Genomic DNA, 13,250 nt, shown 5'->3' on the forward strand with positions numbered 1-13,250 from the left:
TCATCTTTTAGCTAGGACTTTCCACTATGCTTGCTGAATTAATGAGTCAGCCTCCCCCCACTATCCTGGGGGAGAATTTTCAGTAATGCTTTGGTGCTCAGGTCTCATCCCTTCTGCAGGCGTTGGCCACAAACAGTGCTACAGATAGGAGGAGCTACTCAAAGATGCTAAATAGGAATCTGAGGAACAGAGCAGCATGAGTGATTGGTGTCAGTGAATAGAGACATATAGCATCTGCTTTGGTTGGCATCCCCTCTGGAGCAGGGTGAGGCTGAGAAGCAGAGGGAGATGGCAATATGGAGTTGGCTAGAAAAATATTTTCACACAGGAAAAATCATGAAGCAGAGTTAGGCGCTTCTGCTGGTTCCTTTGTAAGCCAGGCCAGAGAGGTACTTCTCTGCAGATAGCCTGCTGCCTTAAGGTGCTTTTCTGATCTTTGTTGTGGCTGTCAGGAAGCCTAGCACCTCACTTGAAGGTCTAGAGTGAGCAATTTGACTGATAGACTGTGGGAGAGGCTGCAGATGTCTCTCTCTCTCCTGCTCAGGTAGGAGGAGAGCCAAGGGGCTAATGAGAACTGAAGGTTCCTGAGGCCTTTGGCTGTAGCAGAAGAGCTGAGCTGAGAAGCAGTCGAATGACTGCTTCACTGAGCTCTGGCTTTTCAGGCTCTTGTTAAAGTGCTCAGTACTGGGTCCCATCCTGTTCAACTTATTCATCAATGACCTGGATGAGGGGACAGAGCGCCTCCTCAGCAAGTTTGCTGCTGCTACCAAGCTGCGAGGAGTGGCTGACACACCTGAGGGCTGTGCTGCCATTCAGAGAGACCTGGACAGGCTGGAGAGCTGGGTGGAGAGGAACCTCATGAGGTTCAACACGGGTAAGTAGAGGGTCCTGCACCTAGGGAGAAATAACCCTAGGCACCAGCACAGGCTGGGGGCTGACCTGCTGGAGAGCAGCTCTGCAGAGAAGGACCTGGGAGGCTGGTGGATGACAGGTTGACCATGAGCCAGCAATGTGCCCTTGTGGCCAAGAAGGCCAATGGTCTCCTGGGGTGCATTGGGAAGAGTGTTGCCAGCAGGTCGAGGGAGGTGATCCTGCCCCTCTCCTCAGCCCTGGAGAGGCCGCATCTCGAGTACTGTGTCCAGTTCTGGGCTCCCCAGTACAAGAGAGACATGGAGCTACTGGAGAGAGTCCAGCATAGGGCTACGAAGATGATCAGAGGGCTGGAGCATCTGCCCTCTGAGGAACGACTGCGAGAGCTGGGCCTCTTCAGCCTGGGGAAGAGAAGACTGAGGGGGGATCTGATCAATGTGTACAAGTACCTGAAGGGAGGGTGTCAAGGGGACGAGGACAAACTCTTTTCAGTTGTCCCGTGTGACAGGACAAGAGGCAATGGGCAGAAATTGAAGCACAGGAAGTTCTGCCTGACCATGAGGGGGAATTTCTTCCCTGTGAGAGTGACGGAGCCGTGGAGCAGGTTGCCCCGAGGGGTTGTGGAGGCTCCTTCTCTGGAGATCTTCAAGGCCCACCTGGATGCAACCCTGTCTACCATGCTCTAGGTGATCCTGCTGAGCAGGGAGGTTGGACTAGATGATCTCCAGAGGTCCCTTCCAACCTTACTGATTCTATGATTGTATGATTCTGTGATTCTAAAGCACTGATGAGTGACTAGAGGAGGGCCGTGGCAAGAGCCCACCTCACTCTGTTCCATATGAACTGCAAGGGTTGTCTCTGGTGCATCCCAGCAGAGGAATAAATATCTCCTTCTACAGGAACTCCTTTCCTTATCTTACTGCAGCCCATCGAGCAGGAACAAGCCTGTAATGAGTCTGAGCTGAGAATGTGTGGAATACCCAGCACTGGGTGGCTTCAGTTCCCACAATCCACCCAGATTCCAGGAGACATTCTCCGGACTCATTCCCCTAGAAAGGAGGAAGGGAGTTTGGCCACACAACACAGATTCTCCTGCATCAGCAGCTGGGGACTGAGAGCCATAGCATTTTCGGTGACTGCTGATTGCCTCTGATTAACAACAGCCTGGAGGCTTCAGCTCTATGGCTGTTAAAGATAACAGCACAGGCTGTCCTCACACTAGCCAGGGAACCTCCCAGTGCTGCCTACACCAGCAAAGAGGATGTCACTGGAAGGAACAGCGTGGTTGCAATGCATGAGGCAGCTTATGGATGTCAGTTTACGGGCCCCTTAGCCTCTTTGTATGGGTCCAGCTATGTCTCTGGCATGCTCAGCGGGTAGGAGTGTGTGGCGTAGAGCTTGCTGTCTGCTGCTGTTCCCCTTGAGGGTTCTCACTGTGGATGAGTCTTCTGCTGTCAGTGGAAAAGAGGGGGTTGGAGTAGGGCCAGGATGTGGCCCTGTTTTAAATTAAGCGCACAAGCCGTCGGTGCTTGTTTGTCTTGCACTCTCATTACTCTAATCCCTTCAATCCCTTTGCTTATACATAGGCCAAACACCTCATCCATTTGGTGTGTCAGAATGACAGGGCATTCAAGTGGAGCCAGGGAGTGACAGAGAGGAGCCCTGAGGCCATTCCGGAGAGCCCAAGCTTCTCTGAGTGGGGTTCCCAGCACATTTGGTGGCTGATTCTGCTTCTCATGAACTCTGTCCTGTACTTGGCACAGGACAGGAGACCAGTACCTGTCACAGTGCTGGCACAGCCACCCCTTCTTCCCATCTTCCCAGAGCCGCAAGAGAGGGATAGGCAAGTATCACTGCTATGCACAGGTTTTCTGTATCATGCAAGATAGAAAGTCTTTATTGATTGCTCCTGTCTGTGTTGAGCTTTGCTATCTCTCAGCTCTGAGGCCACCAGTTCTGTTGTGTGGAGGAGGACATTCTGTCTGGGACTCACTCACACCTGCCTATCTAGAGAGAGCTTGGGAGCTGTCCTTCCTCAGGGTCTGGGATGATCAAGAGGCATGCAAAGGACTGACTGTGCCACCCTGGTAAGAGGACCTTGGGATTAAATTGCTCTCCATCATATGCTGAAACAGTTGCAGCATAAACTGGGGGAAGACCTTCACTAGGTCAGCACAGCCAAATCCTATTACTCTGTAGACTGCTGCACATCCCTGTAGCATTAATACTTCCAACTGATTGATCATGGCCTGATCCTGACAGCCCCAGTGTGTCTCAACCATGTATGGGGCAGCTGGTGGGATGAAAGAAGGAGTTCAAGAGTGCAGGACTGCAGGGGACCTTCCAAGTCCTTAAGTCAAAACACTGGCTGTTGTGGCTGGCTGTATGATAGCCCCACTTTCACCAAAAAGTGCTGCTCCAGCTCCAAGGAATAAGGTAGTGCTAGGAAAACAGTAACTGAGCCCAGCTGTTCTGAGCTAAGCCTTTCTCATGTCTCCATTCCTCACAGTGTCCCAGCAGTCCTCCTTACACCTACTCCACCTTGAGTCAGTCTCTAGAGCACCACCGGTGCTCTGAGGACACTTGATGTCCCACCGTATCATTATACTTGCATTGGGACTACTCTGTGTCTTTGGAAGGCGTTTGTCAGGGTGCTGCCTAGCATCACATTTGCCTTTTTCACAGCAGTGTGATGTGGGCAGCTTACAGATGTCCTATGAGCACTCAGGTCCCTCTCACTGGCTGCTCCCACTTGATGTTCTTTTAGCTTGTGATAAATGCTTTTGCGGTTTGTCCCCACGTGCTACTGAGGTTCACCCCATTCTTACCACTCCATCGTACAGTCCAGCTCTTCCTCCACTGCTTGTGCCTCATGACACAGCACATTTCATCAAGACATCTTTCTGGGCCAAGGTCTTCAGTGAAGATAAAAAAACAAATCAAGCCATGAGGAATGCTTCCTCCTTGTCCTTCACCCTGAAATCTGCCCTCAGCTTCCCCTTTACACGCTTTTTGCCGATCTCCATCTTCTCCTGCTTAGCTAATACATTCCTATCTGGTGCTGTAGGAAAGGCTTTACTGCAGCCTAAATGGATGGGACCTGTGGTGTTTCCCTTCTGGAAAACCAGTTCCCTTCCCAAAGACTGTGTCTTATGCTGAGTCTGTGGCAAAGGGAGTGCTTGAACTTGGCAACTTTTTGCTCACATAACCTGTTTGCAGAAAGAGACACTACAGTGACAAACTGGAGAATGGCACCCTATAACCGTGCTTGGCACTGAGGCACTGTGTGAGGATCATCCACTGCCCTCTCTGTGGGATGGCACTGTGCTTCGCAACAAGGATCCTCTGTGGTGGACTGCTCCAGACTAGCAGGACCAGCGGTTGAGTTAGAGGACAAGACTTGCTTGCCAATCAAGGCTCACAAACATGACCTTGAGGGCTGTAAGAGTGATCTTAACAGGGTGGCTCATCAGAGGCACCGCATCTGTTTTCCATGAGGATTCCAGAGCGGAACAGTCATTTGAGAGCCATCCCTGCAGCTGCAGCAAGCAAGCTCTGTGCAGCAGATGTGGGATTGCTATCACTACAGAGGCTCCCACCAAGCTGCTAAGTTCAGAGGCTGTCTGGGACACCTGTGTGGCTGAGACCTGGGCTCTGACCCATGGCACCTGATGGGAGGCTCTGGGCTGAGGGGACCTGAACGCAGGAAGAATGACAGAATAGCATCAACAGCACAGGGCCAAGGGTGGACAACAAGGATGATGATACCTTCGCATTAGTCAAGGGCAATTGTATTGCAGCAAGCCTGAGAAACTGAAGAGCGACTGGAACTTGAGGCGGTGACAGAGAGGACCATATGCCTGCAGCCAGATAGATTACACAGAGCTCATCCAAGAGACCTGAGAAACAAGGCTTTGTGGCAAGAGGCAGCCAAGGCCTGTGATGCGAAGGGAAGGCTGAAATGTCCTGGCTGATCAGAGCATCATCCCAGCTCCCAGATTCCCTATGTCTCCAGTCCTCCAAGAGCTGTGGCTAAGCTAGAGCCTGTGCCAGTGCCTGCTCTGGACACTTACCTCTGTGCCCTTCCTGGAAGCTCTCGATGAGCCCTGGCTCAGCTGTCCCTAATACCATGGCAAAGAAGGTGCCTAACCTCTATGTGTGGAAGCACCTTGGCACATGACCCCATGGTCTGTTGCTCCTTTTGCCACCTTGGTCTGATTCTGCTGAGACTAGCTCATCTGGGAGGGGAAGGATAGCATCAACCTTTTGCTCCTGCTTGGGATCACTCTTAGCCTGTGGGAAAGGTGGCTAGAAGGCCTCAGAGAACGATGTGTTGATTTTTTAATCAATTTGCAGGCTCTGGAGGCTGGCTTGACTAAAAAGCAGTAGGGGGAGAGCTCCACTCTACCTCGCTGTCTTTCCCATGCCCAGCAAGGGCTTCCAGGCCCTAACTGTGCAGCAGGGTCAAGTTACTTGGCTGAGCCAGTCTTTCTCTTCCACACAGATATCAATGAATGCCTGATGCAGGGCCTGTGCAAAGATGCTGAGTGTGTGAACACCCGTGGTAGCTTCCGCTGCACCTGCAAACCTGGTACCATGCTGGACCCATCCCGCAGCCACTGTATCTGTAAGTGCTCTAGAGAACCACCCAAGCTGGGAAGGGGCAGTTGCCCAAGGCCCTCCAGGTATGTGCAGGACCCCACAGGTCATGAGCTGAGTGGGAGCTGCAGTATGCTTCATACCTCTTGCAAGGGTGTATGAGTGCAGGAGGAGACACTGCATGCCTGTAGACTGTCCTGTGTTTGTGTGCATGAGTACCTGGGTTCCTCTTCAGACAGAGCTCTTCTCCATGGACCTCTTATGGTCTTCTGCTGCTGTTCACTTCAGAGCCCCAAAACTCTCAGCCTCCCTGTTTGACAGAGCTCCCACAGGAGCTGAATAAGCTTGGGACTGACACAGGTGGGGGTAATGGCCTGACTGATGGCCCAGAGGGTTTTCTGGGATGAGGATGGGGCAGTTCTTAGGATAGGGAGGGAAGCACAGGCAAAGAGAGGCTTGAGGTGGAGAGGCTGAACATCCTTTCTCTCTTTGGTCAGTGTAGAGCTTGACACCAGGCTGACTCTGCCATTGTGTTTCAGCGGACAAGGCAGTGTCCATGGAGCAGGGGCTGTGTTATCGCTCAGTAGCCGGAGGTGTGTGCTCCTTCCCCCTCTCCCATCGAATCACCCAGCAGATCTGCTGCTGCAGCCGTGTTGGCAAGGGCTGGGGGAAGAACTGTGAGGAGTGCCCCATGCCTGGTTCAGGTGAGATGTGCCCACTAGGCTGGGGCTTGGGCTTGCTTGAACTTATGTTCTCTTCTAGCTCCTTGCCTACAGTCAGCCCACAGTGAGACAGGGGTTATGCAGTCCAGGGACCAGTGCACAGGCTTGATCTCAGGGGTCTGTGGGACACAGCACTAGACCATGTACATGGCTGCAAGACCTGGAGCAGAGTGACGTAGAGGCAGACCTGTGATACAGATACAGCAGTCCAGGGAGCAGACCTGGGTAATACTAGGCAGATACAGAAGTCCCTGATAGGAAAACACTGTGCACCAACGGGAGCACGCAGCCATGTCTGTGCATAGCTTTGCTTGACAGCTCTTTCCATCTCACTCGACCTCCCTTGAAATGAATGTTTCATCTACTGCTGGAGTGACAGGTAAAGAGGATGAGTTTAGCATTTGTTAGCATGTAGCAGGAAGGAGACAAAAGTGCAGAATTCCTTGCAGATGGGAAAGATCTGGGGGTGGTTTGTGTAGAGCGTCTTGAGTGATGTGCAAAGCCCCTAGCACCAGGGTACCAGGAGTTTTATCTGCTCTGTTGCTCAGCTTCAATCTTCATGTGGCATGATCCCGCCCGAACAGTACTGTTATAGGGGATACATGTAGTTTTTGGTGTCAGGGAACACTGGAACCTGTTAGAAACCTACCCTGCACTGTGGGCCAATTCCTTCCACTTGAAGCAACCACTTCAGATGTGTTTCTGCCATGATTTAACCCTTAGAAATCTCCAGAAGATGATAGGATGGGAGAAACTGTCACCTACATTCACATACACACACTGTAGACCTATTTTCACTCCTTCCTTTACTGTCCCACCTTCAAATGCTATCAGCCAGGTTTTAGATTTGTGGTCTCTGCATCAGCCTTTCCTTTCACCCCCTGCCCTCTAAAGCTTTGGCTTGATTTTCCCTCACAGAAGCCTTCAAGGAGATTTGCCCAGCAGGACATGGCTACACCTACTCTAGCTCTGATATCCGCCTGTCCATGAGAAAGGCAGAGGCAGAAGAGCTACCACTCAGCTTGGAAGAGCGAGGGGAAAGCAGCAACTGGACATTAGACTGGGCAGGAAGAAGACAGCAACTGCAGGACGGCTTGCGTGGGAGCATCCTGGAGGCATTCCCCCATCCTGGCACCTCAGCAGGAAAGGGTAGTGCGGGATCTAATGCTCAAAGCTGCTCCATCTGGGCCTGTAGCAAGGAAGGGCAAATTCCCAGGCCCTGTCTTGTCCCCATGGCTGGATTTCTAGCTGATAGGGGCTCTCTGCATATATGGGATATGCAAGGTGTCTTTCAGTCCAACCAGTATCCCCAGGTCACTAGACACAACCTCATCAGGTCTTTGGAGAGGAGGTTGAGTGTTCCAGGCTCCTGTGATCACATCTTTGCAGCTGGTGTTGGGTGGCCAGGCTGCCTCTGCTTGGACCTCAGGTCTGTGTGGGAGCCTTGGCACTGCAGTCGTTAGGGCTTTATCTGGTACAGCCAGAGAAAAGTGTGACTGATGGCTTGTGCCAGCATCTGCTGGAGTGGAAGCTCCTGGGGTCTATGAAGAGCTGAGGGAGGAGTCCTGGTGTGTTGGCTTTGGGAACAAGCTCTTACTGAGGAGAATGAGGGACTCAGAGGCAGTGTCTGGGAGGTGTGTGATGTTAGAGCAGCCAGGACTCAGGATGGATGGCAGACCCTCCTGTCTCTACTCACCATGCACTGTTTCACTTTCCAGGTGAAGTTTCTCCTGCTGGGCAGGTGAGTAAGGCTTGTCTCACTAAGCCTGTGTGTATCTGTGGTGGCATGAAGGGCGGGAAGAGTGATGTGTGTCATACAAACAGGTGTGAAATGTGATCAGAGGTAGGACTTGAGCATATAGCTGCTGGCTAAGAGAACAGAGGTGAACTACAGGCTCTTCCTCCCCCAGCTGAGCTGCTGTGGCTGAAGTCACTGCACCACCAGGTGCCCTACCCTGTGCAGACCCCTGCCCTGGAGTGTTTGACTGAGAAGTCAGAATGTGAAGTGGGATGCCAAGGTCCAGAGGAGCAGTGTTTTGTTCAGGACATTGTGCTCAGAGCACTGCAGCCCTGCCATGTGCACCCAGTCACAGCAGCAATTCCTCCCATGGCAGAGTCTCAGAGCGCAGGAGGAGCTGGGAAGTGGACGGGGAAGTGTCTCTGGGAAATTGCTTCTCAGTTACATTCTTGTGGGAGAGACACTCTTATGTTTCTGTCCCGTAGGGCCCTGCTGATGCCACCCCAGAGCCTGCCACACACACCGGTAAGTGCCCAGCTGGCACGTGGTCAAGGTGGTAGCAGAGAAGAGGTTTTGAGCTGCCGCCTGTGCATGGCACCAGCCAGAGCTGGGCAAGATGGGCTCCTGGCTGTTCTGGCTAAGGGTCAGTGCAGAGGGAGCCCTTGTTGCACGGTGGGTGGCTGATTGGAGATCTGTGGCTCTGGAGCAGCCGATGTGGGGCTGTAGGGATGTGAGGACATGGTGCCTCTCCAGCAGGCCATGTTGACTCTGTAAGGAGTGACAGAGATAAGTTGTTTTTTTTTTTTTAACAAGACTGTAAAGTTTCTGCACATGGGCCTGACACCACCCCTGCCTTTTCAGGACTGGTGGTGATGGGATGCCCAGTATGGGCAGGTCCTGCACACACACTTGCACCTGGGATCCCAGGCTGCAACTCATGTCTCTCTTATTCTTCCTCAATCATCTCAGCAGAGAAAGAAGAGCCCCCGCACGCTCCCCCCACGCCTGGCACCACTCCCCACCATGCTGATGCAGCTCCAACGCAGATGTCAGCACGAGGCTCAGGTGTGTGTCCATAGCTCTTGGGGACTTCCTTTCTCTGTGTGCCCGGAACCACAGGGAAACTGTGCCCTCAGCTCTCTGCCGGGGCTTTCTCCTTTCCCAAACCTCTTGTCTTCCCACGTGCTCCACTTGACTTCCCAGAAAAAACATTGCTGGCATAGCACCCTGGAGTGTTGTCACTGCCGCACCCACCCTGTCCCAGCCTGACCATGACTGCTCCCAGCCTGGGAAACACAGCCAGATGTGGGGAGATAAGAGAGCAATCCTGCAAGGGGAGCAAAGAGTTTGGCTGGCTGTGCCCTTCCCTGCTGCAGTTCGTTCGTCCGACACAGCATGGCAGTGACTCCCAGAGAAGGGGAATCACGCGCTAGCTCCCTTGGCTTTGGCACCATTCCCTCTGCAGCAGAATGTTGAGTCATTGGGAAGTCAGAGTGGAAGGGGAAGCATGTGGCTCCCGGGGCGGGTTGTTTACTGCAGGGATAACAACAACTCTGTTGTTACAGGGTTGCCTAAGTGTCTGGGAGTGTGGCCTCTGCTCCTCTGCAGGGAGTTGGAGCACCTCTGGGAGAAGGCCTGGCGGAGGCACCTTGCTATGGAATGTGCCTCCTTCAATAGCCTTTTGTTTGAGGTTGGTCTGGCCGTGGGCCTGGCTGAGCACTGAGGGGTGTGCAGTGTCACTGCTGGCCGCCCTCTGCACCCCCTTGCTTCCCCACCACTGTCCCCTGCTCAGTGGGGCAATGGGAAGGCAGGTGAGTGTCCCACACTGCTCTGGTCCAAGAAGGAGCCCTTTTGAATGTGCCACGCTCTGCTACCAGCTGACCTCTGAGGCCTCTTGCCCGTATGGGGCTGGTTGGTTTCATAACAGCAGCTTGTGGGGTTGGGGCTCAGTTATGCAGGGAATTGGGGCATCCAGCTCAACTCATGGCCAGAGGAGGTGGCAGGGTCTGCACTTGAGAATGCCATGTCCTCCCTACAGCCCCATGGACATAGGCTGCCTCCAGATTAGAGGAACAAGCTGAGCCTGCTCCATTACTGTCCAAGAAGGAAACATGGAGATAGCAGTCTTCCAGGAGATTGTTAGTGGGGACACAAGACACAGACTTGGACTTCCTGCACCCTTTTGGTGCTGCCCCCAACCTCATGCTTTCTCCATCCCAGGGACCAGCAGCTGTGCCTCTTCACCCCTCTCCTGTGGAGCAGGCTCTTGTGTGCTCACCCTGGATGGGTACAGCTGCTTGTGTCACCCAGGCTATCAGTTGCACCCAAACCACCTCAGCTGCATTGGTACGTTGACACCTTTTTCGTCTCGAGAGGTGAGCAGGGAGGTGTGGGGCATCACAGCCCTGCAGCAGAGTGTGGCAGGCAGGCTGGCATGTGAGGCAGTAGTTCGGAGCAGTGTTCACCTTTGGCTGTCTCCAGTAGAGACTTCCCAGTAGGGGAGAGGAGGCAGCCACCTGTCTCACGTAAGCAGTCCTGGGGCCAGAAGATACCTGCTTTGACCAGCTTCCCCAGCCTCTGTGCGCAGGGGAGGTTCAAAGAGCAGGTCCTCAGCGTTCTCAGGGTGCTTTCTAGGGTGCAACAGACATTTTGGTCATGCAGACTCCCCGAGGGAAGGTTTTCTGGCATCTCTACTGGGCCTCTGCCCACCCTGTGCCCCACAGAGTTCAGACCTGGAGGGGGGGTCAGCAGGGAGCTGCTAATGGTGACTGCCTTTCTTGCCTGAGCCCAGATGAAGATGAATGCCTGAAGGATCCTTGTGCTGGAAAAGGTCACTGTATCAATAGTGTGGGCTCCTATGTGTGCCTCTGCTACTCTGGGTACACCTTGATCATCTCGGAGAACAAGCAGACCTGTCAGGGTAAGTGATATGCCAACTAGTCCAGGGCTGCAGCCACTACCAGGGTGAGGGAGTAGCTTTTTCTGAAAGGCCCCATCAGTTGGGCCTTTCCAGACTCATCCTTCATTTGATTCTCCTTCCCTTGGTCTCTCCCATCTGCACACATATATACACACATGCACATGCTCCTTTCTTGCAGGTCTCGCAGGCCCTGGGAGAGCCTGATCCACAGGGATCACTCTCTCCTGCCAACTCAGGGACAGGACCCTGCCTGGCAATCAGCAGAGACCTCCCTTAGAAGTCCCAGTGAGCTCTGTTCTGCCCTAGGCAGGACTCCCCACCTCACATGTAGACATCCTCCATTGACCTTTGCTGAGGGTTTGTAGGGGGTGAGGGGGAGGTCAGCAGAGTGTAGCTGCTTGCTGGGGTGAAGGAAAGGTCTTTGCTTTGTTACTGCTCTGCAGTTGGCATCAGCTGGAATTTAGGCTGAGCAAGACGGAAAGCCTTGCTCCATCTGGCCGAGGCACGTGGAAGCCAGGCCCATGGTGATAATGGGCAGAAGCCTGCTATGCCAGCCCTGATCACTGGTATAATGGTGTAGAGGAGGGGATATGGGGATGGATTGAGATGGAGATGGAGGAGAGTCCCGGCATGGTGCATCCCTGGGCAGAGCCTGCTGCAAGTGGAGCAGCTTCTTGCCTGCACATAGCCTTCCCCACTCTGGAAGGGGAAGACTTCAGGACTGTCTCCCTGTGTGTTGCCAGATCAGGATGAATGTGACCAGCCCTCTGCATGCCCCGGACAGCAATGCGTCAACACCCCTGGCTCATACCGCTGCGAGTGCAAGGAAGGCTTTGTCATGAACCCCAGAGGACAATGTGAAGGTGAGACTTGCTGCTCCCTCTCCTCCTGCTCCTCCAACCCAGCTCTGTGCAGAGTTGAATACCTCCTTCCCTCACTGCTTAACTGCTCCTCCTGGAAAGGAGGATGGATCTATCCATTCTTGCCTGCCTTGTGCCTGCTGTGACAACCACCTGTCCCCTCCCTGCCGTCAGGAGCGACGGGCTTTCCTGAGCTGGGAGAGGAGAGCTCTGTTTAGATCCTCTCCCCTTTCTCCACAAAGAGTTCTGCAGCCTGTGCTGGCTTCCCGGTGTGCAAAGAGATGGCTGTGCATTTTAATGCCAGGTTAACTCTGTCACCATACCTCTGTGCTGCCCAGTCCATTGAAGGGAGAGCAGAGACTCATGCCACCTGTCTACACTACATCACTTGAGATGACCTGGGCCTTTCAGAGCATTTGGCCTTGTGAACGTATGATCTGCCTGATCAAAGAGCCCTCTTTCTCAGTAGCTTTTCTCCAACAGAGGGTGGGAGCATATTTAAGGGTACAGTATAAAAATTAGAGTGTGCACAGAATGCTTCCATCCCCCACACAGCCTCCAGATAGTACTGGCTTTAAGGACTTCATGAGCAGGAGACTGCATCCTAATCATAGTTATGAAAGTCCCTAGTGAAACAACCCTGCATAGTTGTTGTCTCTGCACCTGTAAGCATTTCCGATCTTGATGATATCCTGTGGCAGTGACTTGCACTACTGGATTATGTCAGCCCTCAGGGGTAGGTGCAGGTTCCCAAATGATAACTGGGACTCTAACAAATGTCACCCAAGCCCTAACAAATTCAGCACCCTTGTCCTTGGGAATCACTGTCTGGAAGGGGAACTCTGAGATTCCGGCTATAGGGGACATTCTGGAGACATCTGCACTGTATGTCTTTTGGAGCCTGAAAGGAGTGTGTTTTTTAACAGATATCAATGAATGTACGGACCCCAGCCCTTGCCCCGATGGGAAGTGTATCAATACCCTAGGATCCTACAAGTGTGTTGGCTGTCCAGATGGTTATCGGCCCAGGAATGGGAGATGCCTTGGTGAGGAACTTGGGTACTCTGAGCAAAGCACCCTCTCCCCTCGTGGCAGTGCTATGTACAAGCTTCAAACAGATGTGTGTGGGTGGCAGGTGCGGCATATTTCTCTAGGGGACATACAGTGTTTGTGGCCAGAGCACAGCACCCTTGTTGTTTGGGCAGTGGGGATGGCCCAGGGATTCTCTGAACACTCTTGCCATGCTGTATTGCCCTTTGCTGTGTCATGCAGATGTGGATGAGTGCCTTGTGGAGGGGAACTGTGCTCATGGACAGTGTGTCAACCTGGATGGCTCGTTCCGTTGTTCTTGCAACAAGGGCTACGAGGTCGCACTTGATGGGAAGAGTTGCCAAGGTACTGGTGAGCGCTTGGTTTAGATACATCACCCTCAGAGGTGTCACGCACCCAGTCCAGAGCTTTTGTTGGGCTCTTCTTGAGAGCCAATAATTAGTCCTGAGCGCCCAGCCCCAATGTTGGTCTGTTCCCTCAGCGCAGCTGCT

General features: G+C 53.1%; 1 protein-coding gene across 1 annotated transcript in view; it reads left to right on the forward strand.

Moving 5' to 3' along the window:
* The window catches only part of LTBP2 (latent transforming growth factor beta binding protein 2), a 79,924-nt gene that overhangs the window by 52,935 nt on the left and 13,739 nt on the right, over positions 1 to 13,250 (forward strand). Inside the window, exons 10-20 of the mRNA XM_062577424.1 lie at positions 5,375 to 5,497; positions 6,009 to 6,173; positions 7,110 to 7,340; positions 7,910 to 7,932; positions 8,415 to 8,454; positions 8,899 to 8,994; positions 10,150 to 10,275; positions 10,721 to 10,849; positions 11,593 to 11,712; positions 12,636 to 12,755; positions 12,982 to 13,104. Of these exons, the coding sequence (XP_062433408.1) occupies positions 5,375 to 5,497; positions 6,009 to 6,173; positions 7,110 to 7,340; positions 7,910 to 7,932; positions 8,415 to 8,454; positions 8,899 to 8,994; positions 10,150 to 10,275; positions 10,721 to 10,849; positions 11,593 to 11,712; positions 12,636 to 12,755; positions 12,982 to 13,104 (1,296 nt within the window). The remainder of the gene's footprint in view (positions 1 to 5,374; positions 5,498 to 6,008; positions 6,174 to 7,109; positions 7,341 to 7,909; positions 7,933 to 8,414; positions 8,455 to 8,898; positions 8,995 to 10,149; positions 10,276 to 10,720; positions 10,850 to 11,592; positions 11,713 to 12,635; positions 12,756 to 12,981; positions 13,105 to 13,250) is intronic.

Source organism: Rhea pennata, chromosome 5 (genome assembly GCF_028389875.1).
Source record: "Rhea pennata isolate bPtePen1 chromosome 5, bPtePen1.pri, whole genome shotgun sequence".
Classification (NCBI taxonomy): Eukaryota; Metazoa; Chordata; class Aves; order Rheiformes; family Rheidae; genus Rhea; species Rhea pennata.